The sequence below is a fragment of the Salvelinus namaycush genome, chromosome 9 (assembly GCF_016432855.1).
Source record: "Salvelinus namaycush isolate Seneca chromosome 9, SaNama_1.0, whole genome shotgun sequence".
NCBI lineage: Eukaryota > Metazoa > Chordata > Actinopteri > Salmoniformes > Salmonidae > Salvelinus > Salvelinus namaycush.
This window is the reverse complement of record NC_052315.1, coordinates 19,214,520-19,241,821: the sequence shown is the minus strand read 5'-3', so window position 1 is coordinate 19,241,821 and position 27,302 is coordinate 19,214,520. Positions and strand designations below refer to the sequence as shown.

Genomic DNA, 27,302 nt, shown 5'->3' with positions numbered 1-27,302 from the left:
TCCAACCCGTGAGGCTGACCCTCCATCACTGTCAAACTCTCTCCTTCGCGTGCCAGGGACGCAATGCCATGGCCAGGGGAAATGGCACCCAAGACAGAAAGCCCCAAACTCATTAAACCCAGACAGGAGTGGAAAAAATACCAGAGCCGGACACCACAGGATGCTCCCTTTAAATAACACACTACTTTCCATCAGGCCTGAGCCATGAGTTTTCCCACCGGGCCACTGGCATCTCCCCCTCTCTGTTTTACAAGGGCACAGCACATACCCCAGTAAATCCCCTCGCACGTCCTTAAGAGAAGCAGCAGAGGTATCCGTCACTATATCCTGCTGGAATTGGCGTGTTAACTTAAGTGGTCCAATCTTCCTCCTCACACCTAAATAGGATCAGTAGGGGAGTGAATCAGTAGCGACATCACAGCTAAAGGTGTCTTACCTTACTTTCCAACAGCTTTACCACACCAAATATGTAGCCTAACCCTAGGTATTTCATATACCGGACCAATTTCAATATGGCCGCTAAAACCGGGACTCTAAATGGAGTGGTACATTACAGTGCAACAAATGGAGGCGTACTCTAATTGCAGTATCTGATTAATACAGACATGAAAGCATTAATTACAGTAATGATGCCGGGAGAATAGAGACAGCAGCCATTATCTGTAACATAAATGTTCTGTCTCGGAGTAGATACACTCTAAATGAGATGAAAGAAGGATGGTAATGGCGGCATCGAGTCTGTGAGGTGGAAGGATAATGACGGCAGCAGAAGCTACCTTCCGAGCGTAGCGAGAGAGGAAAGAGATAGGTAAGAACATTTTGCCTAAGTGGCTGAAACAGATGAAACGACTTCCTGGTGTCATTAAGGGTGTAGTAGTGTGTCTCTCGCTGCGCTGATGTGATGACACCCTCTCCGACTTACTCCCCTGTGGCAAATGCTAACGCTAATTAGCACAGCAGCCCAATAAGGACCAGCCATCTTTGATAGGAGTGACATTCAATATCCACATACTGTGAATGCAGTGGAAAACCTGAGTGCCTTTTACAGCAGCATCCTAACTGTATCATCTTATATTTTCTATCTTATCTCTTGCTTTAGGATTGGGCCATTAGCGCTAACAAAATGATTAAAGACTAAAGAGAAGGTCGTTATAGTGGATATCTAAAATTCACATCCAGTGGAACAAGCTGGATTTAGAGGAGTAGGTTGCCCTGGTCTGGGTTTAGTAGTCAGGGTGTAGCCTTGCTACCCTGCCTCCTATCTGGAGGAATGCTGTTATGTCAGCTCATGGTGCCAGGCTCTGCAGTCCTATCCTCATACATGTGCGCACACACACACACACACACACACACACACACACACACGAGCAATGGCTGTATTGACTCTAATAAGGTCCCAGAGGCTAAGCCTACTTTTTCTTTGTACACTTATTTTACCAGGTAAGTCGACTGAGAACATATTCTCATTAACAGTAACGACCCTGGGAATAGTTGTTTTTAATTGGTAAGTCTAGCGGCCAGCTAACTATCTAAAATTGTAGCAAGCATGGCCGAATTACCGACCGGGGTGGGGCCCATTGATCATCCGTTTATCATATTAAAAACTGCCTCCACCCTATGGCAAAATGTGCATCATTTCAGGAAATTAGCTGTAAAACTGCAAAAACTAAATCTCTGCCCATGGCAAAATGGCAAAATGAGTAGAATTGCATGAAATTAGTTATTATATTTGTGGCCCCCACCCCCATCAAAGTTGCCCATCCCTGCACATAGGGCCTCTGCTCTCTTCCATCTGACACACATACACAGACAAACCACACACACATGCACCCACGTGTCCCACCACACACACATGCACCCACGTATCCCACCACACACACATGCACCCACACCCACGTGTCCCACCACACACACATGCACCCACACCCACGTGTCCCACCACACATAGAGCCACAAATACAAAAAAATGAAAAAAACATGATATTTAGTATTTTCACAATATAATTTTTCATAATTTTAAATATTCATAAATCTAAATACTATTCATATTACATAGCAGGTGGTAAAGCTTCATGTGACACATTTTGCTTTGTAGCATCTACAGATGAAACATTATGGTGCCTGGGTAAGGCCAAAATGGCACAAATATTCCAACTTCAATTGATTATTTCTCAATGATGCCTTATACTTAACACCCATCCCGGATCCGGGAGCATCCTCATCAGTAAAAGCTGACTAGCATAGCCTAGCATAGCGCCACAAGTAAATAATAGCATATAAATATCATGAAATCACAAGTCCAATACAGCAAATGAAAGATAAACATCTTGTGAATCCAGCCATCATTTCCGATTTTTAAAATGTTTTACAGCGAAAACACAATATGTATTTCTATTAGCTAACCACAATAGCCAAAGACTCAACCGCATATTTTCACCATGTTTCTACCGCATAGGTAGCTATCACAAAACCGACCAAATATAGATATAATTAGTCACTAACCAAGAAACAACTTCATCAGATGACAGTCTTATAACATGTTATACAATAAATTTATGTTTTGTTCGAAAATGTGCATATTTGAGGTATAAATCATAGTTTTACATTGCAGCTACCATCAAAAATATCACCAAAGCAGCCAGAATAATTACAGAGAGCAACGTGAAATACCTAAATACTCATCATAAAACATTTATGAAAAATACATGGTGTACAGCAAATGAAAGATAAACATCTTGTGAATCCAGCCAATATTTCCGATTTTTTAAGTGTTTTACAGCGAAAACACAATATAGCATTATATTAGCTTACCACAATAGCCAAACACACAACCGCATTTATTCACCGCATAGATAGCATTCGCAAAAACCAGCAAAAGATATAAAATGAATCACTAACCTTGACCAACTTCATCAGATGACAGTCTTATAACATCAGGTTATACAATACACTTATGTTTTGTTCTAAAATGTGCATATTTAGAGCTGCAAACCGTGGTTATACATTGTGAATATGTAGCATTGATTCACCAGAATGTCCGGAGCTATTTTGGACACTCACCTAATCTGACCAAAGAACTCATCATAAACTTTACATAAAAATACTTGTTGTATGGCAAATGAAAGATACACTGGTTCTTAATGCAACTGCCGTGTTAGATTTAAAAAAATAACTTTACCATAACAAACAGCTTGCGTTATAGCGAGACAGCGCCCGCCAAAACGGCAGAGAATAGGAATCAACATTTTCCACAGAAATACGAAATAACATCATAAATTGTTCTTACTTTTGTTGAGCTTCCATCAGAATCTTGTACAAGGAGTCCTACGTCCAGAATAAATCGTTGTTTGGTTTTAGAATGTCCTTTTCTCCTGTCGAATTAGCAACCTTAGCTAGCCATGTGGCGCAAACATGCCCATCTTCTCTTGACGCAAAGAACGGAAAATTCCAAAAGTCCCAATAAACGTTGAATAAACTGATACAACTCGGTTGAAAAAAACTACTTTATGATGTTATTATCACATGTATCAAATAAAATCAGAGCCGGAGATATCCGCCGTGTATACCGAACGCTTTTCAGAAGCCAATGTCGACGTACTTCGCTCGCCAGAGAAGACAAAGAAATTTCAAGACCTGTCACTCCAAAAGCTCTTGTTCGGCCTCAGATCAAGCTAGACACCCCATTCCACCTTCCACTGCCTGTTGACATCTAGTGGAAGGCGTATGAAGTGCATGCATATCGATAAATATTAGGCAATTGAATAGGCAGGCCCTGGAACAGAGCATCGTTTTCAGATTTTTCACTTCCTGTATGGAAGTTTGCTGCAAAATGAGTTCTGTTTTACTCACAGATATAATTCAAACAGTTTTAGGAACTTGAGTGTTTTCTATCCAATAGTAATAATAATATGCATATTGTACAGTCTAGAATAAAGTACGAGGCAGTTTAATTTGGGCACGATTTTTTCCAAAGTGAAAACAGCGCCCCCCTATTGACAAGAAGTTTGATACAAATGTCAAATATGTATCAACAATCTTTCCTCCAAAGGACCCTTTTATGGATTACATTTTGTGAAAATCGAAAATATCATGGTCTCTTTTGTTCTAGTTTCATAAGGAATCACCCAAACTTAAACATACAGCCACACACTCCTGATGAAAGCTGAGCGGGATAATCAATGTGTTTTTCAATGGACACGTTGACATATTCAACACATCCTGAGTAGACAGAACAGGGACACAGGGACAGCAGACTCCAGCGTTTACTGCTCCGTGGAACCGGAACATTCTTCGTATCCCCAGGTGCTGAAAGGCCTTTGCCTGCTATCCCTACCCCTAGGCTGAACGCAGGCGCTGCACTCACGCATGCCAGATCACAGAGGAACACCGCTGAGATGGACCCTTGATGGGCCCGTGTGGTTGATGCCAGGGGGGTTGAGGTCTTTGGACGTATATGGGGTGGATTACTCTGTGAGGAGTTCATGTTATCTGGCAAACGCAACCACTGTAGTGAAATCACAAAGCCTTACTACTGCACTTTGATGTCATGCGTGTGGGTGCAGTAGCCCCATGCCGAGCCAGACGCTGTTTGTCTAGCTACGGTGTGTGTGCTGCGGCTGCGTCTGCTCTAGCCATGGACCATTACCTTTTGGTGATAATGATGGTAGGTGGATGTGGTTGAGGTAATCAGACGCTCTGAGGGGAGCTCTCACTCTTTCTTGGTCTCTCTCTCTTTTTCTCTGATAGGAGAGTGTCTTACGTCTGAAAGCTCAAGGAACATTAATCACACCGGGTTCCTGTGGAGGATACGATTGCAGGGTTAAACCAACCGACCGTCTGGTCAAAGTGTCCTGACACGAAGTGTGTTCCTGACAGCTCCACACTCCGTACACTGCTGCTGCTGACCACAGGCAGTCTGACTGGGAGAACCAACTTACAGAACGCTCACCACATATTACACAAATATACAAACACACACACACACACACACACCACACACACACACACGTAGGGGTCTGATGTAAGGGGCATATGGACTTGGCAGACTGGCTCCCAGCAGGGGAGCAGATCAGTCTCTCATCAGGCCCAGTAGTGAACAGAGGAACAGAGGCTCTGATGTGCCTCAGGGTTTATGGATCAGAGACACAGTACTGATGAGAGGGACAGTTCTTCCACAACTGTAAGTAAACTTATTTTTCCAAAAACACAGAGAACAGAACAGAACTGTGTGTTCTCTAAATCTCTATTCACAGTTCATATGTCGCGAGCTCTTAGAAAGTTGCATGGTTTTGAAATACTATTAGGTGGAACAGCATCAGAGACTGAGAATTGGAGAGATGGATGGATGGATGGATGGATGGTACAGCAAGAAGAGGACTGGCCACCCCTCAGAGCCTGGTTTCTATCTAGGTTTCTTCCTAGGGAGTTTTTCCTAGCCACCGTGCCTCTACATCTGCATTGCTTGCTGTTTGGGGTTTTAGGCTGGGTTTCTGTATATGCACATTGTGACATCTGCTGATGTAAAAAGGGATTTATAAATATATTTGATTGATTGATGAATAGATAGATTAATGAGTAGCCCGAAAAAGGTGGTTCTTGGAGAGGGGAAGGAAAGAGGAGTGGGGGGATAAGGGTGGTACATAAAGTACCTTGGTGATGGCAATGGCACAGGCATGCCCCCAGATCTCTATCAGCTGCTGCTGGCCAAACCTGTAGTCCCTCAGCAGCTCTGTCTCAATGGCTGCTGTCTCCACTTTACTGTAGGGAAACACAACACAGAGCAATAGCATTAGCATCATCAATCAGATTCAATCAATCACAATTCAATTACATATTGTGTACGGTAGCACTGTTTATGCATCTCTCAGCAAACTAGATCTAAACCTCAAAAACCTATGTTGCTGTGTTGCGTGTTAGATGAAATGCTTGGTTGGGGATTGTCTGATGCCTGAGGTATTTCCTTTGAGTGTAATGACACTACCAAGTTGAAGTTTATGAAGTAGGTATTTATATGGCTCTGAAACAGGTATACAGGTAAGGCTGACAGTTGAAACAGGCCCAGGCCTGAACTGATGTCATAATTCTGCCATGTGGGCTCATTTAACCAGAGAGGGAGCAGCTGTGGAAACACAGAGAAAGTACACTATTCCATATTACACTAGAGACACCTGGTGGAGAGATGGAGTACTACATCAAGACTTTCTCTGAATACGATGGAGAATATTATAATCAAAGCATATAGTATGACAACATACACTGAGTATACCAAACATTAGGAACACTTTCCTAATAATGAGTTGCACCCCCCCTCAATTTGTCGGGGCATGGACTCCACAAGTTGTCGAAAGATTTCCACAGGGATGCTGGCCCATGTTGACTCCAATGCTTCCCACAGTTGTGTCAAGTTGGCTGGATGTCCTTTGGGTGGTGGACCATTATTGATACACACAAGAAACATGAGCTTGAAAAAACCCAGCAGCGTTGCAGTTCTTGACACAAACCGGTGCACCTGGCACCTGCTACCATAACCCGTTCAAAGGCACTTACATCTTTTGTCTTACACATTCACCCTCTAAATGGCGCACATACACAATCCATGTCTCAAGGCTTAAAAAATATTATTTAACATGTCTCCTCCCCTTCATCTACACTAACTGAAATGTATGTATGTCTGTCATGGTGTATATCATGGAAAGACCAGGTGTTCTTAATATTTTGTATACTCAGTGTATATCATGGGGCGGCAGGTAGCCTAGTGGTTAGAGCGTTGGACTAGTAACCGAAAGGTTGCAAGATCGAATCCCTGAGCTGACAGGGTACAAATCTGTTGTTCTGCCCCTGAACAAGGCAGTTTACCCATTGTTCCGAGGCCATCATTGAAAATAGGTATTTGTTCTTAACAGACTTGCCTAGTAAAAGAAAGGTAAAACATATTTTTTTTAAAGAGCAGGTGTTCTTAATGTTTTGTATACTCAGTGTATATCTACATTGACATGTTTGTAAGGTATAATAATCAAACATCTTTTGATAGAGTGTGAATTGATTAATGGAGTCACAACGTTCTCACAACAACACTGTATTGCAGTCAGTAATTGTGAATGTCCTATTTGCTCAAAATGTTCCCAGATGTTTTTGGATAGTATTTTCCTGTGTTATCAAGACAGCATAGATGAATTTAGTTTGCATGAGGAGTTCGGCCATAAGCAACAGAAAAAGCGAGAGAGGAAGAGAGAGAGGGGAAGAGAAGGCGAGAAATAGAGAACTTCCATCAAGATCAATACAGAAGCAGCAGGGTCGATCCCTCTGTGTGTGTGTGTGTGTGTGTGTGTGTGTGTGTGTGTGAAGATGTGGATTAATGCAGCCCCCCGCACCTCTCTGATTCTGAGGGGCTCTTTTTAAATGCGGAAGACACATTTCAATTGAATGCATTCAGTTGTACAACTGACTAGATTCCCCCTTTCCTCAAAGGGGACATTTGTGGTTCCAGCAGGAGTATTTTTGTTTACAGCAGAATGTATTTGTCAGCTGATGCTCTGCTCACACACACATGCACACAGGCTCGTGCGGTACCGGAACACCAAGTCTAGGTCCAAGAGGCTTCGAAACAGCTTCTACCCCCAAGCCATAAGACTCCTGAACATCTAATGAAATGGCTACCCAGACTATTTGCATTGCCCCCCCTCTTTTACGCTGCTGCTACTCTCTATTATTATCTATGCATAGTCACTTTAATAACTCTATGTACATATTATCTCAGTTACCTGGACTAACCGGTGCCCCCGCACATTGACTCTGTACCGGTACCTCCTCTTTATAGCCTCGCTTTTGTTATTTTACTGCTGCTCTTTAATTATTTGTAACTCTTATTTCTTACTTTTTAAAATGTATTTTACTTTTCTTAAAACTGCATTGTTGGTTAAAGGCTTGTAAGTAAGCATTTCACGGCAAGGTCTACTACACCTGTTGTATTCAGTGCATGTGACAAATAACATTTGATTTGATGCACACACAGTTGTAGAATTTTGCATTTTTCAAACACCTGAAACTGTATTTTCCCGCAATCTAGAGCCATAATCATTATGCTTAATTTGATGTAAAAAAAAATATGTCTATTTTTCTGCATACAGTATCTAAGCATACCTCTTGAGCTGTCCTCCTGATTGGTGGTTCTTTTTTAAAGAAACTAAATATTCTTCTCTGCATCTCTGCTAAAATCTGGATAATTGATTGAAAGGAATGTGAGTCTTATTTAGTACATTGCTTGTTTTTCTAAAGTCTACCAACCTTGCCTTGCCAGCAGGCATGCCAGCTAAGATAGACAAGCTAGCTGCTCTAACATGATTGACAGCCTGAAATGGCTTCTTGGTTATCAGGTCATGAGATTGGGAACCTATCTGGCCTAGCTAAAAACCAACTTCAGAAAATTGCTTAGTGGTTAGTAGAATTACAGAGAAACTAAGCATTATTATTTAAATGTAAAAAATATATAAATAAAAACAGGACAAATCTGAGGGGGCACATGCCCCTGTGCCCCCTACGGGCATGATGCCTCTGGACTTAATCATCCTCCACTTGTGACTACAGAGGAAAATGGAGCATACAGCGAAGCTAAAAGGGCCACTGACATCTAAAGCATGTAACAACTTCAGGAAGCTCAACAAGGACTAAGAAGGTTGTCCCTGATGTAAAACCTAATTCAGATATCTTATGATGAAACACTCTAACCATATTTCAAGGTCTCATGCAGATGAAAGTCACATGTTGAAACCACTTAAAAACAGTACAACTTAATGCCCTGGCATCACAGGCAACAACCCCACATTCACATCTCGCTTAAACCAATAAATATAATCTTAATTTCACTGTGACTAGTTGAATGCTAAAGGTTGCCCCAGCATTGGCCCAGTGTTCTCTTCTCTTTTGGCTCTAAGATCACTGTGTTAAAACCTACCGCGTCCAACGGGGCTTTTGGCATTTAGCTCAGCCAACGGAGCATCACACCCGTCACCCAGGGCTAGCCTGGGGCAGACTTCCTGGCTCACTGTGACATGATGGTCTTTACAAAGATCATATTAGTTTATTAGGTTGGATGGCTGCTCTCATAATAGGACGATAGTACTTTTACAGTAAGCAATGTAGCCTACAATTCATCCTTGGTCACTGCCTGTAGGCCTACATAAAATGTAAAGCTAACCCTTGTCACCTTGGCTAGATGTTGCCCGTAAGCACAGATTTAGTATCAGCTAACCCTCCACAACCCTAACCTTAACCAGTACGGTGGGGGGGGGGGGGGGGACATAAAACTGACCTTGGAACTGCGTCTGTCTGGAAAACATCATCCTACTCCACTGTCTTCTAGACCAGGCCAAATGGCACCCATATGGAGCCTGTTGGATCCACATAATTCAATATAACTTATTATACACTGCTCAAAAAAATAAAGGGAACACTAAAATAACACATCCTAGATCTGAATGAATGAAATATTCTTATTAAATACTTTTTTCTTTACATAGTTGAATGTGCTGACAACAAAATCACACAAATTTGATTTCCATTGATAATTTTTATCAACCCATGGAGGTCTGGATTTGGAGTCACACTCAAAATTAAAGTGGAAAACCACACTACAGGCTGATCCAACTTTGATGTAATGTCCTTAAAACAAGTCAAAATGAGGCTCAGTAGTGTGTGTGGCCTCCACGTCCCTGTATGACCTCCCTACAATGCCTGGGCATGCTCCTGATGAGGTGGCGGATGGTCTCCTGAGGGATCTCCTCCCAGACCTGGACTAAAGCATCCGCCAACTCCTGGACAGTCTGTGGTGCAACGTGGCATTGGTGGATGGAGCGAGACATGTCCCAGATGTGCTCAATTGGATTCAGGTCTGGGGAACGGGCGGGCCAGTCCATAGCATCAATGCCTTCCTCTTGCAGGAACTGCTGACACACTCCAGCCACATGAGGTCTAGCATTGTCTTGCATTAGGAGGAACCCAGGGCCAACCGCACCAGCATATGGTCTCACAAGGGGTCTGAGGATCTCATCTCGGTACCTAATGGCAGTCAGGCTACCTCTGGCGAGCACATGGAGGGCTGTGCGGCTTCCAAAGAAATGCCACCACCACCATGACTGACCCACCGCCAAACCGGTCATGCTGGAGGATGTTGCAGGCAGCAGAACGTTCTCCACGGCGTCTCCAGACTCTGTCACGTCTGTCACATGTGCTCAGTGTGAACCTGCTTTCATCTGTGAAGAGCACAGGGCGCCAGTGGCGAATTTGCCAATCTTGGTGTTCTCTGGCAAATGCCAAACGTCCTGCACGGTGTTGGGCTGTAAGCACAACCCCCACCTGTGGACGTCGGGCCCTCATACCACCCTCATGGAGTCTGTTTCTGCCCGTTTGAGCAGACACATGCACATTTGTGGCCTGCTGGAGGTCATTTTGCAGGGCTCTGGCAATGCTCCTCCTGCTCCTCCTTGCACAAAGGCGGAGGTAGCGGTCCTGCTGCTGGGTTGTTGCCCTCCTACGGCCTCCTCCACGTCTCCTGATGTACTGGCCTGTCTCCTGGTAGCGCCTCCATGCTCTGGACACTACACTGACAGACACAGCAAACCTTCTTGCCACAGCTCGCATTGATGTGCCATCCTGGATGAGCTGCACTACCTGAGCCACTTGTGTGGGTTGTAGACTCCGTCTCATGCTACCACTAGAGTGAAAGCACCGCCAGCATTCAAAAGTGACAAAACATCAGCCAGGACGCATAGGAACCGAGAAGTGGTCTCTGGTCAACACCTGCAGAACCACTCCTTTATTGGGGGTGTCTTGCTAATTGCCTATAATTTCCACCTGTTGTCTATTCCATTTGCACAACAGCATGTGAAATTTATTGTCAATCAGTGTTGCTTCCTAAATGGACAGTTTGATTTCACAGAAGTGTGATTGACTTGGAGTTACATTGTGTTGTTTAAGTGTTCCCTTTATTTTTTTGAGCAGTGTATATCTTTGGCTGGGTCAATGAAACAGAAATCCTTGTTCATGTTCCTCCCAAGTCCCCAGCGAATAGATAACACACAGTACCGTAGTCCTTCACTCAAGCACATAAAAGCCCTCGAGGGAAAGGGAGAGATGGATCCAACTTAGGTGCACCAAGGGGGACCATATGTCAGTGAAGGTGCTCTGAAGAGCAGAGGAGGGGGTGTTGCACATACGCTTGAGTGGCTGGAACAGCAGCAGCAGAGACAGTAACAAGCTGGAGAGACCCAGTGTTGCACCCCTCCCTCCCCTGGAGTCTCCATTAATCTCCATGTGTGTGGCGGCCATGGTGTGTCATTGCTCCTCACCACTCAGGCTGTGGCCCAGGGTGCTCAGCTGTGATCACATGCCTGTTAATGAGCCTGTTTACCTCCACAGCCTAGTTGTCCCTGAAGGGTAGCAGACACACACACAAACAGAGGGGGATACATGCACACGCATGTGAGCACTGCACGTACATGCACATACCTTTTCAAACACACACTTACTCACATGAGCAGATGGCTGCTCGCAAAACACTTCTCCACCACGTCACTCCAAAACATACAGTAGGGCCTACACAAAAAACATTCACGACTAAGGCTGTGGCGACCACATGACTCAACATCACAACACTTTCCAATGACTAATGAACTCATGTTTATGGGAGAGAGTCAACAGAGCTGTCTGACAAAACTAATGAAAAACACAGAGTGCCTGCAGTAACGCTGTACTAACGCTGTACTAACAGTACACTCTCAGGAGACTGATTAGGTCTGGGATGATGAAGTGATTCATATAAATTGCAGCCTGTTAATTGCATGGAGTGTCAATCCATCTTAATTTACGGTAACCCCCTCTCTCCAGGATCTGTTCATTAAGACAAAGTTACAGTGAAATGTGTGCAGGAGCAGAAAGCTTACACTTTTTTAATAACAGAATAATAGTATTAAGGCTGTTCCTCTTCTCCTCTCACATGCCCTCCTCTCCTCCTCTCACATGCCCTCCTCTCGCATGCCCTCCTCTCCTCCTCTTGCATGCCCTCCTCTCCTCCTCTACTCCTCTCCCATGCCCTCCTCTCGCATGATTTCCTCCTCTCCTCCTCTCACATGCCCTCCTCTCGCATGCCCTCCTCTCCTCCTCTTCCATGCCCTCCTCTCCTCCTCTACTCCCCTCCCATGCCCTCCTCTCCTCCTCTTCCATGCCCTCCTCTCCTCCTCTACTCCCCTCCCATGCCCTCCTCTCGCATGCCTTCCTCTCCTCCTCTTCCATGCCCTCCTCTCCTCCTCTAGTCCCCTCCCATGCCCTCCTCTCGCATGCCCTCCTCTCCTCCTCTTCCATGCCCTCCTCTCGCATGCCTTCCTCTCCTATGCCCTCCTCTCCTCCTCTCCAATGACCTCCTCTCCTTCTCCCATCCAGGATCTACATGAACTAAACAGCTCCTAAAATAATCTGGTAACTCTGTCTTTTCACTCACTTCACAGTAATTACCCAGGCTCCTCTCTGCTGATGCTTAAATAACTGTCTTGTAGACTGGGTGTCCCTCCTGTTTGTCCTCGTCTCTGCTTCTTTCTGTCCTCCTCTCTGTTCTCCTGTCAGTTCTTCTTTCTGTCCTCTGTCCTCCTCTGTCCTCCTCTCTGTTCCTCCTCTCTGTTCCTCCTCTCTGTTCCTCCTCTCTGTTCCTCCTCTCTGTTCCTCCTCTGCCCTCTTTTCTGTTCTGATCTGACCAAACACAACACAGAAGAGCCACATCACATGAGGTAAAAGAGAAACAAGTTCAAATGGAAGAGTGTGTGGTGGACACAGTATGTGTCTTTTTCCGGTAACCCCCTCTCTCTGTTCTTTCTCTATTTTCTTTCTCCCTCTCACACACTTTCTCTCTCTGTTCTATCTCACTCTCTCTTCTGCTATGATGAAGTCCCAGCCAGTCTCCCTGATGCAGAATAACAAAAGAGGGCCCGACAAGAGCAGAAAGAAAGACCCAGACAGAGAGAAATAGATTCATATAGATATATACAGTACCAGTCAAAAGTTTGGACACACCTACTCATTCAAGTTTTTTTTGTATGTTTACTATTTTCTACATTGTAGAATAATAGTGAAGACGTCAAAACTATGAAATAATACATATGGAATCATGTAGTAACCAAAAAAGTGTTAAACAAATCAAAATATATTTGAGATTCTTCAAAGTAGCCAACCTTTGCCTTGATGACAGCTTTGCACACTCTTGGCATTCTCTCAACCAGCTTCATGAGGTAGTCATCTTGAATGCATTTGAATTTACAGGTGTCTTGTTAAAAGTTAATTTGTGGAATTTCTTTCCTTAATGCGTTTGAGCCAATCAGTTGTGTTGGGACAAGGTAGTGGTGGTATACAGAAGATAGCCCTATTTGGTAAAAGACCAAGTCCATATTATGGTAAGAACAGCTCAAATAAGCAAAGATAAACGACAGTCCATCATTACATTAAGACATCATGTCAGCCCTAAAGGACTCAGACCATTAGAAACAAGATTCTCTGGTCTGATGAAATGAAGATTGAACTCTTTGGCCTGAATGCCATGCATCACATCTGGAGGAAATGTGGCAGCATCCCTACGGTGAAGCATGGTGGTGGCACCATCCCTATGGGATGTTTTTCAGCGGCAGGGACTGGGAGACTAATCAGGATCGAGACAAAGATGAACGGAGCAAAGTACAGAGAGATCCTTGGTGAAAACTTGCTCCAGAGTGCTCAGGACCGCTGACTGGGGCGAAGGTTCCTCTTTCAACAGGACAACACAGCCAAGCACACAGCCAAGACAACACAGGTGTGGCTTCGGGACAAGTCTCTGAATGACCTTGTGTGGCCCAGCCAGAGCCCGGACTTGAATCCGATCAAACATCTCTGGAGAGACCTGAAAATAGCTGTGCAGCGACGCTCCCAATCCAACCTGAAAGAGCTTGAGAGGATCTGCAGAGAAGCATGTGAGAAACTCCCCAAATACAGGTGTGCCAAGCTTGTAGCCTCTGTGAGAGAAAAATTACAAAATCATGTTATAATACTGTTTATGCATCGAATTGCTTTGATGAGTACTCTCTCATCTGTGTCTATGGGACTGAGTTGGCCCTCTGGAGCTTGAGCTGACAATTGACAATGACTTGGTGATAAAAACCTACCACCAGCATTCCATAGACAAGATGTGGTGTGTGTGACCCGAGATAGAGATAGCCTGGAAAAGTTAGAATAATCCCTCATTGTCTCATCTTCATCCTGGCATCTGGGAAACTAAGCCAGGTTGGGGATAAAACAACATCCTGTGCAGATAACCAGGAGATGAACCCAAGGTGGCTTATGATGCCCCCCGATCAGCATTTGTAGGTTCCCTATATAAGATTTGTTTTTTCCATTATCATTTAAGCTCTCTGCAACACACTCAAGAGAGTGGGGTCGACAGTTTCATTATTGCAATAATTAATCGATATTGAATAAAGATGATTTTGAAGAAATTACAAAAGTCTCACTTGATTCGAATATTCCACAACACGTCATACCCAAGAAGACTCCAGGCTGTTATCGCTGATGAAGGTGCTTCAACAAAGTGCTGAGTAAAGGGTCTGTATACTTATGTAAATATGATATTTCCATTTTTTTTTTTTTATAAACCTGTTTTTGCTTTGTCATTATGGGGTATTGCGTATAGATTGATGATGAAAAATAAATAATTTAATCGATTTTACAATAAGGCTGTAAAGTAACAACATTTTGAAAAAGTCAAGGGGTCTGAAAACTTTCCAAATGCACTGTATGTATACTGCATATATATATATGAGAGAGAGAGAGAGAGAGGAGCATGCGGGAGATGACTCATTGACACCAGCTCATTCCTGTCTCCTGTGTTATACTTCTAACACGGAGGTTGTGGAGCCACTGAATACATTCAGCAAAGGCCTGAGAAACTTAACCAAGGTAATGCATCTCATTATGAAAGCAAAGAGTGAAAAATCTTCCCCTTTATTTACATTAGCATTAACATAATCACATTTAATGTCATTGTGAGCTTCAGTGGTGCTAGAGCAAAAACAGTTTGGTCATAAGTTGGGTCATGGTGGCCAGGGAAATAGAATATTTGAATTATACAGCACATAGAGACTTTGAGGAAAAGAGCTGTGGAGATGTTTCCCTGCTGAGCACTCAATAAATTCCTTGCTTACAAATCATTACTAATCATTACTAATGCCTCTTCCTGCTGCCACTACTTCAGATCACCTGATGTTTGACTGTTTATCCCGCTGTGTGCACAGGTGCGTGTGTGTGTCTGTGCACAGGTCTGTGTGTTTTCACACGTGCGTGTGTGTGCCTGTGTGTGTGTGTGCGTGTGTGCACAGGTGCGTATGTGTGTGGGCACAAAGACGAAAGATCACCTAAGGACACACAAAAAACACAAAGTACCGAAGTACATTCTCCTCATCACTCAAGACAAGTGTAGTTACAGGAAGCCTCCCATCTGAGGGGACAGGAAGAGAGAGGAAAAAGAGGCCAGGCTTGGCTAACAATAGCAGAGAGCAGAACAGAGAGAGAGAGAACAGAGATTAGTAAAATCATCCATCACTGTCCTAGTCGGGCCTTAGCCTGAGGGGAACATCGTGATTTAGTGGTGCGAGGACTAAAAGCAAGGAAAAATAGAGAGAGAGAAAGCGAGTGATAGAGTGTGTGTGTGTGTGTGTGTGTGTGTGTGTGTGTGTGTGTGTGTGTGAGCATGTACTTGCGTGTGCGTGTTTATGCATGTGTTTGTGTGTATCTAATGGGCCAAAGGAGATGAGATCTGCGGCGCATTTGGCTGTTGGCCATCAGCAAAGCTGGAGAAGGTGCAGGAACAGCCGTGGGGACTTGTGGCTCAACCTCACCCACACCCTCAGCTGGCACAGAGAAGACTGGGCTTACCTTGCCTCAGCCTGGTCACATTATGGTCAGATCCTGCCTGTGTTATACCTTCAATCTCCTCCTGTTGATTCTAATGTTAGAAATCATTCGGCACACATCTCACCCATGAACAGTGCACTGGGGTATCAGAAACTATAGTCACAGTGCCACTCACAAAGGTCATAATTCAATTCATTTCAGGGCTATAATGAATCCTGGGGGTGGATGGACGTATTGTATGGACATTTATGGACAATGTATGTATGGTATGGACAATGTATTTATGGTATGGACAATGTATGTATGGTATGGACAATGTATTTATGGTATGGACAATGTGTGTGTGTGTGTGTGTGTGTGTGTGTGTGTGTGTGTGTGTGTGTTGGAATGTCAGTGTGAGCGTGTAGGTAGAGTCCAGTGTGTGGTGCATAGAGTTAGTGCAAAAAATGGTCAATGCAGGTAGTCCGGGTAGCCATTTGATTAGCTATTTAGCAGTCTTATGGCCTGGGGGTATGAGCTGTTCATAGTCTTGTTGGTTCCAGACTTGGTGCACTGGCACTGCTTTACATGCGGTAGCAGAGAGAACAGTCTATGTCTTGGCTGGCTTTAGTCTTTATAGAGGTCCTGGACGGAAGAGAGTAATCATTTTAGCGGGTGCTGCTAGCGCTAACTTCTGGCTACCATTACAAAATCCTATACGAATCAGCAGTAAGACCATTCGTCAGCCACTGGGCACTGGGAATCAAAAGATACATTAAAGACCAAGTTCTGTCACATCCCATTGGGTTTCAGTGACCTTAAAACATGCTGCAGATACCAGTGAAAGGATCACTAAATCAATTTAGAATGCTATTGGCCTGAATACAGCCCAGACTGATGGCCATTCTCCACTTCTATACGATTGCCCAACCTGAAATATAACAACAATGCATCAACTGTCCTGTTTTCATGAAAATACATTCTGGGTCTGGTTACGTGTCTGTGTGAGTTTCTCACTTTCTGTCCCTCTTGCTGCCAATTCTCTTTCTTTCTCTGCTGTGGCTGACTCACATATTTCATTCTTTCTTATCTCCCCCCCTCCGCCCTGCAGATCCCTAATGAAGTCACATGTCCCCTACCATTTCAACTGACTTACCATCCTACCCCAGCCACCCATCCCATTCCAACCCCCCCTCCCCGCCCCCCTTGGAGGATAAAGGAGCAAGGATGCTTGATAAGGAGCTGGCAGATGCTACGGTTATCGATCCTGCATCCCATCCTGCTGAGCAACCGTTTCGCCCACCTGCTTCCAGAGATTCCTGCTCCTTCATCCTTTACCCTGTTTCCTGATGGTCCAGCTTAGGGGGTCTGGACTAATTAAACAGATATAATGAAACAGGATTTTACTGAGCTGATCAACACCCTAAAAGGCTCTGAAAAGCATCCAATTACCTCTGGTCCTGTGAAGTCGCTGGGTCGCGGCTGTGAAAGGTTCAGCAGGCTCTTAGCACGTCATATCTGGCTTAAAGACTACTGCCACTCTGATGGCATAACTTTTGACAACTGACACCTTTTGGAAACAAAAAATGCTCTACAGAGATGATGGACTCCACCCAAACCATCTAGGAGCCTGGACTCTACTCATATTTCAAGGCTGGGTTAAGATATTGACTCAGAGACAGACCAAGCCCCGTTCAAGTAATACATCCCATCCTCTCAAAGTGTTATCGTCGTACTGTTGTCTATACTACCAGGGGTGTTGTCAGTTGTAATCTTGTACCCATTCGTTTGAACTCCATTCTTAGATCTGCTATTGTTAGATCAAAAGAGGAGCCCAATGTAGTCTGCTCACCCAGTGCTTTTAGTTCAAATGGGAATTCCATAAACTTTAATACCCCATCGGAGTTAACTAAACTCAGCAAAAAAATAAACGTCCTCTCACTGTCAACTGTGTTTATTTTCAGCAAACTTAACATGTGTAAATATTTGTATGAACATAACAAGAATCAACTGAGACATAAACTGAACAAGTTCCACAGACATGTGACTAACAGAAATGGAATAATGTGTCCCTGAACAAAGGGGGGGTCAAAATCAAAAGTAACAGCTAGTATCTGGTGTGGCCACCAGCTGCATTAAGTACTGCAGTGCATCTCCTCCTCATGGACTGCACCAGATTTGCCAGTTCTTGCTGTAAGATGTTACCCCACTCTTCCACCAAGGCACCTGCAAGTTCCCAGACATTTCTGGGGGGAATGGCCCTAGCCCTCACCCTCCGATCCAACAGGTCCCAGACGTGTTCAATGGGATTGAGATCCGGGCTCTTCGCTGGCAATGGCAGAACACTGATGTTCCTGTCTTGCAGGAAATCACGCACAGAACGAGCAGTATGGCTGGTGGCATTGTCATGCTGGAGGGTCATGTCAGGATGAGCCTGCAGGAAGGGTACCACATGAGGGAGGAGGATGTCTTCCCTGTAACGCACAGCGTTGAGATTGCCTGCAATAACAACAAGCTCAGTCCGATGATGCTGTGACACACCACCACAGACCATGACGGACCCTCCACCTCCAAATCGATCCCACTCCAGAGTACAGGTCCTGCGACGGTGGGTTTGTGCCCATAGGCGACGTTGTTACCGGTGATGTCTGGTGAGGACATGCCTTACAACAGACCTACAAGCCCTCAGTCCAGCCTCTCTCAGCCTATTGCGGACAGTCTGAGCACTGATGGAGGGATTGTGTGTTCCTGGTGTAACTTGGGCAGTTGTTGCCATTCTGTACCTGTCCAGCAGGTGTGGTTCGGATGTACCGATCCTGTGCAGGTGTTGTTACATGTGGTCTGCAACTGCGAGGATGATCAGCTGTCTGTCCTGTCTCCCTGTAGCGCTGTCTTAGGCGTCTCACAGTACAGACATTGCAATGTATTGTTCTGGCCACATCTGCAGTCCTCATGCCTCCTTGCAGCATGCCTGAGGCATGTTCACGCAGATGAGCAGGGACCCTGGGCATCTTTCTTTTGGTGTTTTCAGAGCCAGTAGAAAGGCCTCTTTAGTGTCCTATGTTTTCATGACTGTGACCTTAATTTCCTACTGTCTGTAAGCTGTAAGTGTCTTAACAACCGTTCCACAGGTGCATGTTCATTAATTGTTTATGGTTCATTGAACAAGCATGGGAAACAGTGTTTAAACCCTTTACAATGAAGATCTGTGAAGTTATTTGGATTTTTACGAATTATCTTTGAAACACAGTGTCCTGAAAAAGGGACGTTTCTTTTTTTGCTGAGTTTAGTTTGTTGTCTTCTTTTGCTAAATCAGAAGTTTTTATCCTGGGTGACTTAAATTATGATTGGTAAATTCAGTTTTTGTATATTATTTTCATGTGTTTATGTAGATACTGAACAAAAATATAGAACGCAACATGCAACAATTCCAAAGATTTTACTGAGTTAAAGTTCATATAAGGAAATCAGTCAATTGAAATAAATTCATTTGGCCCTAATCTATGGATTTCACATGACTGGGAATACAGATATGCATCTGTTGGTCACAGATACCTTAAAAAAAAGTTGGGGGCATGGATCAGAACCAGTCAGTATCTGGTGTGACCACTATTTGCCTCATGCACTGCGACATCTCCTTCGCATAGAGTTAATCAGGTTGTTGATTGTGGCCTGTGGAATGTTGTCCCACTCCTCTTCAATATGGGTGTGCAAAGTTGCTGAATATTGTCAGAAACTGGAACATGCTGTCGTACACGTCGATCCAGAGCTTCCCAAACATACTCAATGGGTGACATGTCTGGTGAGTATGCAGGCCATGGAAGAACTGCCACATTTTCAGCTTTCTTTCAGAATATTTAATTGTCTGGCAACAGCTCTGGTGGACATTCCTGCAGTCAACATTCGAATTGCATGCCCCTCAGAACTTGAGGCATCTGTGACATTGTGTTGTGTGACAAAAATGCATATTTTAGATTGTCCTTTTATTGTCCCCAGCAGAACATGCACCTGTGTAATGATCATGCTGTTTAATCAGCTTCTTGATATTCCACACCTGTCAGGTGGATGGATTATCTTGGCAAAGGAGAAATGCTCACTAACAGGGATGTAAACTAATTTGTGCACATCATTTGAGAGAAATACGCTTTTTGTGCGTATGGAACATTTATGGGATCTTTTATTTCAGCTCATGAAACATGGGATCAACACTTTACATGTTGCGTTTATATTTCTGTTCAGTGTACTTACACTGTAGTCAACTTTCCATCTATTGAGCTGTGCTTTCAGACTGCAACTTAATAAACCCCCGTCACATCACCTCACCTCTTTTCTCTCACTGCTTAGGTTGGACAACATAGTGGTTTGACCCTGGAGGTTGCTTCTCAGCAGTAAACAACAAGCAGTTCACTGTTGCTCTCTTCTGTTGTGGGATGGGCAGGCAGCACTAGCTGATTGTCCAGTGAATACCATCTTTTCACTTGACCTCTCTGACATCTCCCCGGTGGCGTCCTACCATCTCAGCTTCCTGTCTTACGCCACTGACCAGTGTTCTCATACACAGAGACACACAGAGACACCAAGGACGAGATGTTCTCACCTGCCTGCCCTATGAAATACATCAGAGTCAGGGCATCAGTTAAGCCTACGGAGCTACAGTAACAGTGGACCCTCCATTTTGTACTTGATTCTTCTCTAGAGATTTAGAAAACAGCAGTATAAGGTTAGCAGTGCACTGACAGACCTAATGGTTGTGGGTAACCTAGAGGGAGGATATTTGTCAAGCAAAACCATGGCAATAAGAGTGAAGAGGATTACATGACATGCAAGGATGTTGCTAGATTAGGTAAGACTGGCTTCTCTACATTGACAAACAAAAACATTAGTAAACTAGGAGTGTGTTGTTCTGAGTCTGTAAGCCTGAGGGCTTGGTTTGTTGTGATACCATAAGGCATAGAGCGATCTCTTTTTCCATCCCTCTCCCTCTCTCTCCCTCGCTCTCTCTTTCTCCCTCTCTCCCTTTATCCTTATCACTGCATTTTTTTCTCCCATTCTCCATTTATCACGCTCTCTCTTTTTCTCTCTTTCTCTCTCTCCAGTTAACCATGTCACTTGTTAGTCTGTAATTATCTGTTGTAACTAAGTACTGGTGTTTCTACCTTTGACCTTTTAACTGCCACTATTAAATGTCTGCCAGTGTTGAATGTTATGGTTAAAGTTTTACACCAGACTGGGGCAAGGACACACTGATAATGTATCTGTGACACTGTGTGATTCTGTAGCTGCTGATGTTGTGACTTCCTACAAACCTTTTAGGCTGGTGTTTACAGAACATTTGGTGCAGTGTGATTAATATAAAAGGGCCTTCTCAGAGAACGCCCGTTAGACATTTTCTCTGTTGCAACTTGTAATTAAAGCAAAATTATTTTGATGGATGTTATCAACAACTCCTCTCCTTTTTGTTTACCTGAAAATGACTGTTACAGATGGCTATGAGGATGGAATACTCAATGTTTCAGCCTTGTTTCAGGTTTGTTTCCTTGGTATTAAAACAAACCACTGGAATTCGGTATATGAGCCCACTGGACACACATTGCAGTTCAACATCTAGTTTTGATTTACATTTGGTTGAGTTGTCACCTACAACTTCTTATGGCTGCAATCCCGTTAACGGGATGATATGACAACAGCCAGTGAAAGTGCAGGGCGCCAAATTCAAACAGAAATCTCATAATTAAAATTCCTCAAACATACATGTATCTTATACCATTTTAAAGGTAATCTTGTTGTTAATCCTACCAAAGTGTCCGATTTCAAATAGGCTTTACAGCGAAAGCACCACAAACAATTATGTTAGGTCACCGCAAAATCACAGAAAAACAGTCATTTTCCCAGCCAAAGACAGGAGTCACAAAAAGCAGAAATAGAGATAAAATTAATCACTAACCTTTGATGATCTTCATCAGATGACACTCATAGGACTTCATGTTACACAATACATATATGTTTTGTTCGATAAAGTTCATATTTATATCCAAAAACCTGTTTACATTGGCGCCATGTTCAGAAATGCCTCCAAAATATCCGGAGAAATTGCAGAGAGCCACGTCAAATAACATAAATACTCATCATAAACTTTGATGAAAGATACATGTTTTACATAGAATTAAAGATACACTTGTTCTTAATGCAACCGCTGTGTCAGATTTCAAAAAGCTTTATGGCAAAACACAATATTCAATAATCTGAAAACAGCATTCAGCCACAAAAGCAAGCCAGGTACCCGCCCAAATTGTGCAGTCAACAAACCTCATAAAAAGCATTATAAATCTTCACTTACCTTTGCTGATCTTCGTTGGAATGCACTCCCAGGACTCCCACAAGAAATGTTCGTTTTTTTCGGTAATGTCCATCATTTATGTCCAAATAGCTATTTTTGTTGCGTGTTTGGTATACAAATCCAACGTCAGGGAAGCGCGTTCACTAAAACCTGACGAAATGTCCAAAAGTTCCGTAACAGTCCGTAGAAACATGTCAAACGATGTATTGAATCTGTCACGTACTTTCAAAATCGAACCCAGAAGCAGACCAGGACAAGGAGAGTAGGAAGAAGGTGAGTATTTATTTACAAGTGAATGTGAATGGGTAGATATATCCAGGTGGCGTAGCGGGCAGCGGTGGTGAGTTGATGGGAGTAAATAGGTGGATCCAATGGGGTAGCAGAATCCTCCGACGACCAGGCGGGAATGGGGTAAATGATCCGGGTGAGTAACTGAAGACAAAACAAACGGAGGTAAGTTTAAGGCAAGCAATACGTAAAAAACAACAAAACAAATTCTATCCAACTTGAGGCTGATACTATGGCACAACATACTGTTCATGGCTAACGATCCGGCAGGGAATGTATGTCAGGTCCGGGCTTATGAAGAGGAGAGATGATGATCAGGACCAGGTGTGCAGATAGCTGATGGGATACAGGTGCGGGTAATCAGAACTCCCAACTGGCTACATTGCCCGGCAACCAGACAGGGTGCGTTCCAGGACGCCGGAAAAAACACTCCAGGACAGAACACAAGCAAAAAACCGACTCAGGAAACGGGATTCGTGACAGAATCAATCTTTAGAATGTTTTTAACATAAATCTTGAATAACGTTCCAACCGGAGAATTACATTGACTTCAGATGAGCGATGGAACGGAGCTCCCTCTCATGTGAACGTGCATGGTCAAAGAATGGTCACCTCATGGCAGACCTGACTAATTCTCCTCTCATCCGGCCCCCCTTCACAGTAGAGTCATCAGACAGCTCTACAGACTGTTGACATCTAGTGGAAGCCGTAGGAAGTGAAAACTCATCCATATCTCGCTGTAATTTCAATGGGAGCTTGGTTGAAAATCTACCAGCCTCAGAATTTCCACTTCCTGTTTTGATTTTTTCTCAGGTTTTGGCCTGCCATATGAGTTCTGTTATACTCACAGACATCATTCAAACAGTTTTAGAAACTTCAGAGTGTTTTCTACCCAATACTAATAATATCCCCAGTTGCATATATTAGCAACTGGGGCTGAGGAGCAGGCAGTTTACTATGGGCACCTCTGGGCACCTTTCATCCAAGCTACTCAATACTGCCCCTGCAGCCATAAGAAGTTAATTTATCATGAAATCAACAACAACAAAAAATCACCAAGTCATTGGATTTAAGTTAAAAGTTGGGTGAAAAAAATACAAAATTCCCTTAAGTTTATGACTTTTTGTAAATCCAATTATTTGTCGTCATCACATAGATTTTGGAGGTCGAAATGACGTGGAAACAATGTTGATTGAACCAGTTTTTGCCCAGTGGGAGCCTTGTTGTACTATCAATAGATTATCTTTATTTTGTTGTAGTCAACTACTTGGTTAAAGGTGATACTGGTATCAGACACCACTGGCCTTTCCGTAGCGTGGTTAGTAGGTACGGGGTCAACAGAGTGGAAAAACTTGTTCCTCGAGTGCAAGACAAGTCTGCAGTGTGTCTAGTTTGTACATTGGAGGAGCAAAACTACATCTTGCAAACTCGAGTGGCATCCGCCTTTGTGGTGATGGCCTTGTGAAAAAGTAACCAATCTGTTTTACTGACCACACAATTGTGAGATCTCTCCGGGACCAGGGATTAGCAACCCCCGGTCTCCTTTCGATACTGCTATAGCAAAATATACAGTGTTACTGTGTGTTTTGTGTGTTGCAGGGTGAAATAAACTTGTTCAGATTGATTCTGAACAAGTCAGGAATAACCTCTGGTGGGTAGAGCCTGTGTTCTGTGTTCGTTGGTTCATGTTGTCCCCATTTGTGCCCTGTGTCACATTTGGTTAGTCTGTAACTATGGTTCTATATTGGTGAATTGTCTCTCACTCTCCCCTATTAGATGGATCTTTTGGCATGGTAGAACAAAGTTAAAATAAGAAAGATAAGGCTAAGAACAGTGGTGTAAAGTACTTAAGTAAAAATATTTTAAAGTACTACTTAAGTAGTGTTTTTGGGTATCTGTACTTTACTGTACTATGTATATTTTTGACTACATTTACTTTTACTTCACTACATTCCTAAAGAAAATGACTTACTTTTACTCCATACATTTTCCCTGACACCCAAATGCACTCGTTACAATTTGAATGCTTAGCAAGACAGAACATCCCTGGTCATCCCTACTGCCTCTGATCTGGCAGACTCACTAAACACATATTTTTTGTTTTTAAATTATGTCTAAGTGTTGGAGTGTGTCCCTGGCTCTGTAAATAAATTAAAAAACAAGAAAATAGTGCTGTCTGCTTTGCTTAATATAAGGAATTTTAAATTATTCACACTTTTACTTTTGATACTTAAGTATCAAAAGTAAATGTAGTTGCTAAAATATACTTAAGTATTTTAAAAACCAAATACTTTTAGACTTTTATTCAAGTAATATTTTACTGGGTGACATTCACTTTACTTTTTCATTTTCTATTCAGGTATCTTTACTTTTACTCAAGTATGACAATTGAGTACTTTTTCAACCACTGGGTAAGAATGCAGCCGTGTGAATGATGGGAAGATTCTCTGACATATCGCAACACTCGTTTGTTTTAATGTGTACAGTAGCTCGAGTTGTCTGACAAATTGTATGACTATGATCAGACCATTCTTAAGTGATCGCTTGCTTTAGGCTAGCGGGCGGAGGCGGTTGTGGTTGTGAAAGCACGTCCGGTTGTCAAAAGCTGTAAGGAGTAGTTCAAATGATGTGGTATATGGCTGATCTATTTGATCATTTGGGTCCATTACACACACTACTGTTCAAAAGTTTGTGGTCACTTAGAAATGTCATTGTTTTTGAACGAAAAGCAAAACATTTTGTCCATTAAAATAACATCAAATTGATCAGAAATACAGTGTAGACATTGTTAATGTTGTAAATGACTATTGTACCCGGAAATGGCTGATTTTTTAATGAAATATCTACATAGGCGTACAGAGGCCCATTATCAGCAACCTGTGTTTCAATGGCACGTTGTGTTAGCTAATCCAAGTTTATCATTTTAAATGGCTTATTTGTTCATTAGAAAACCCTTTTGAAATTATGTTACCACAGCTAAAAACTGTTGTTCTGATTAAAGAAGCAATAAAACTGGCCTTCTTTAGACTAGTTGAGTATCTGGAGCATCAGCATTTGTGGGTTCAATTACAGGCTCAAAATGGCCAGAAACAAATAACTTTCTCCTGAAACTCGTCAGTCTATTCTTGTTCTGAGAAATGAAGGCTATTCCATGCGTGTAATTGCCAAGAAACTGATGATCTCGTACAACACTGTGTACTACTCCCTTCACAGAACAGCGCAAACTGGCTCTAATCAGAATAGAAAAAGGATTGGGAGACCCCGGTGCACAACTGAGCAAGAGGACAAGTACTTTAGAGTGTCTAGTTTGAGAAACAGACGCCTCACAAGTCCTCAACTGGCAGGTTCATTAAATAGTACCCGCAAAACACCAGTCTCAACGTCAACAGTGAAGAGGCGACTCCGAGATGCTGGCATGTGTATGTGCTTTTCTTTCAAAAACAAGGACATTTCTAGGTGACCCCAAACTTTTGAACGGTAGTGTATATAAAAAATATAATTAAATAAAGAAGGGAGATTGACAATAAACAAATGTTTTATAACCACATACACCAGATAGGTGCAGTGAAATGTGTTATTTTACATTGTCAGCCATAGTAGTACAGCGCACTTGGAGCAAATTGCTTTAGGGCACATTGACAGATTTTATAGAGTAAAACTAGAGTAAGACTAAAATACATAAAATGTTTCAAGTTTCACGTTTTATTAGTCATATGTACAGGAAACAGATGGTATACAACGTCCAACAAAATGCTTACTTGCAGGTACCTTCTCCACAATGCAACAATTAGAAATAATAAAATATAAGAATCCGAACATTAAGCATATGGCTCAGTAGAATAGAATAAATATATCATAAATATAACACAGGAATGCTCAATTTATAGTCCAATATTTACACATGTATCAGGGAAGGAGGGATTGGGGGACAAGTGTTTAAATTGTGCAGCAATAGCAATAGTACTGTAAATGGTACAGCAGTTGTGATGTGTGTGTAACTATATTTGTGGTGACCAGAAGTCCGCACAAGAATAGTTAACAAAAACAGTTGACCAACTGTGGACATTTTGTTGGTCCCGACAAGGTAAAATGCTATTTCTAGGGGGTTTAGGGTTAAGGTTAGAATTCATGTTAAGGTTAGGAGCTAGGGTTAGTTTTAGGGTTAGGGTTAGGAGCTAGGGTTAGGTTTAGGGTTAGAGTTAAGGTTAGAATTTCGGGTTAAGGTTAGGGCTAGGGTTAGGGTTAGGGTTATGGTAAGGGTACGGGTTAGGGTTAGGGAAAATAGGATGTTGAATGGGACTGAATTGTGTGTCCCCATAAGGTTAGTTGTAAAATACTGTGTGTGTGTGTGTGTGTGTGTGTGTGTGTGTGTGTGTGTGTGTGTGTGTGTGTGTGTGTGTGTGTGTGTGTGTGTGTGTGTGTGTGTGTGTGTGTGTGTGTGTGTGTGAGAGAGAGAGAGTGTGTAACAGTTCATGTGTGTTAAGGTGCGGAGAGTCAATGCAGGTGGTCAGTCCGTCTGATGGCTTGTAGATACCAACAGGCTCAGAAACAGTTTCTATCAGACTTCATGCTCCAAAACCGTATGCCCGACGGTAAGGGAGTGTACAGTTTGTGGCTGAGGTGTGTGGGGTCCTTGATGATGCTGCAGGCCTTCCTCTGTCACCGTTTCAAGTAGATGTCCTTGATCGGTGGGAACACGGCCTCAGTGATGTACTGGACTGTCTTCAGCACCCGCTAGAAGACCTTTTGGTCGTGTACGGAGCATTTCCCATACCAGGCC

General features: G+C 43.1%; 1 protein-coding gene across 1 annotated transcript in view; it reads right to left on the bottom strand.

Annotated features, from left to right (window-relative positions):
• LOC120053413 (yjeF N-terminal domain-containing protein 3-like) overlaps window positions 1-27,302 on the bottom strand; it is a 108,553-nt gene that overhangs the window by 25,440 nt on the left and 55,811 nt on the right. The window contains exon 2 of the mRNA XM_039000536.1: window positions 5,649-5,757. Within this exon, the coding sequence (XP_038856464.1) occupies window positions 5,649-5,757 (109 nt within the window). The remainder of the gene's footprint in view (window positions 1-5,648; window positions 5,758-27,302) is intronic.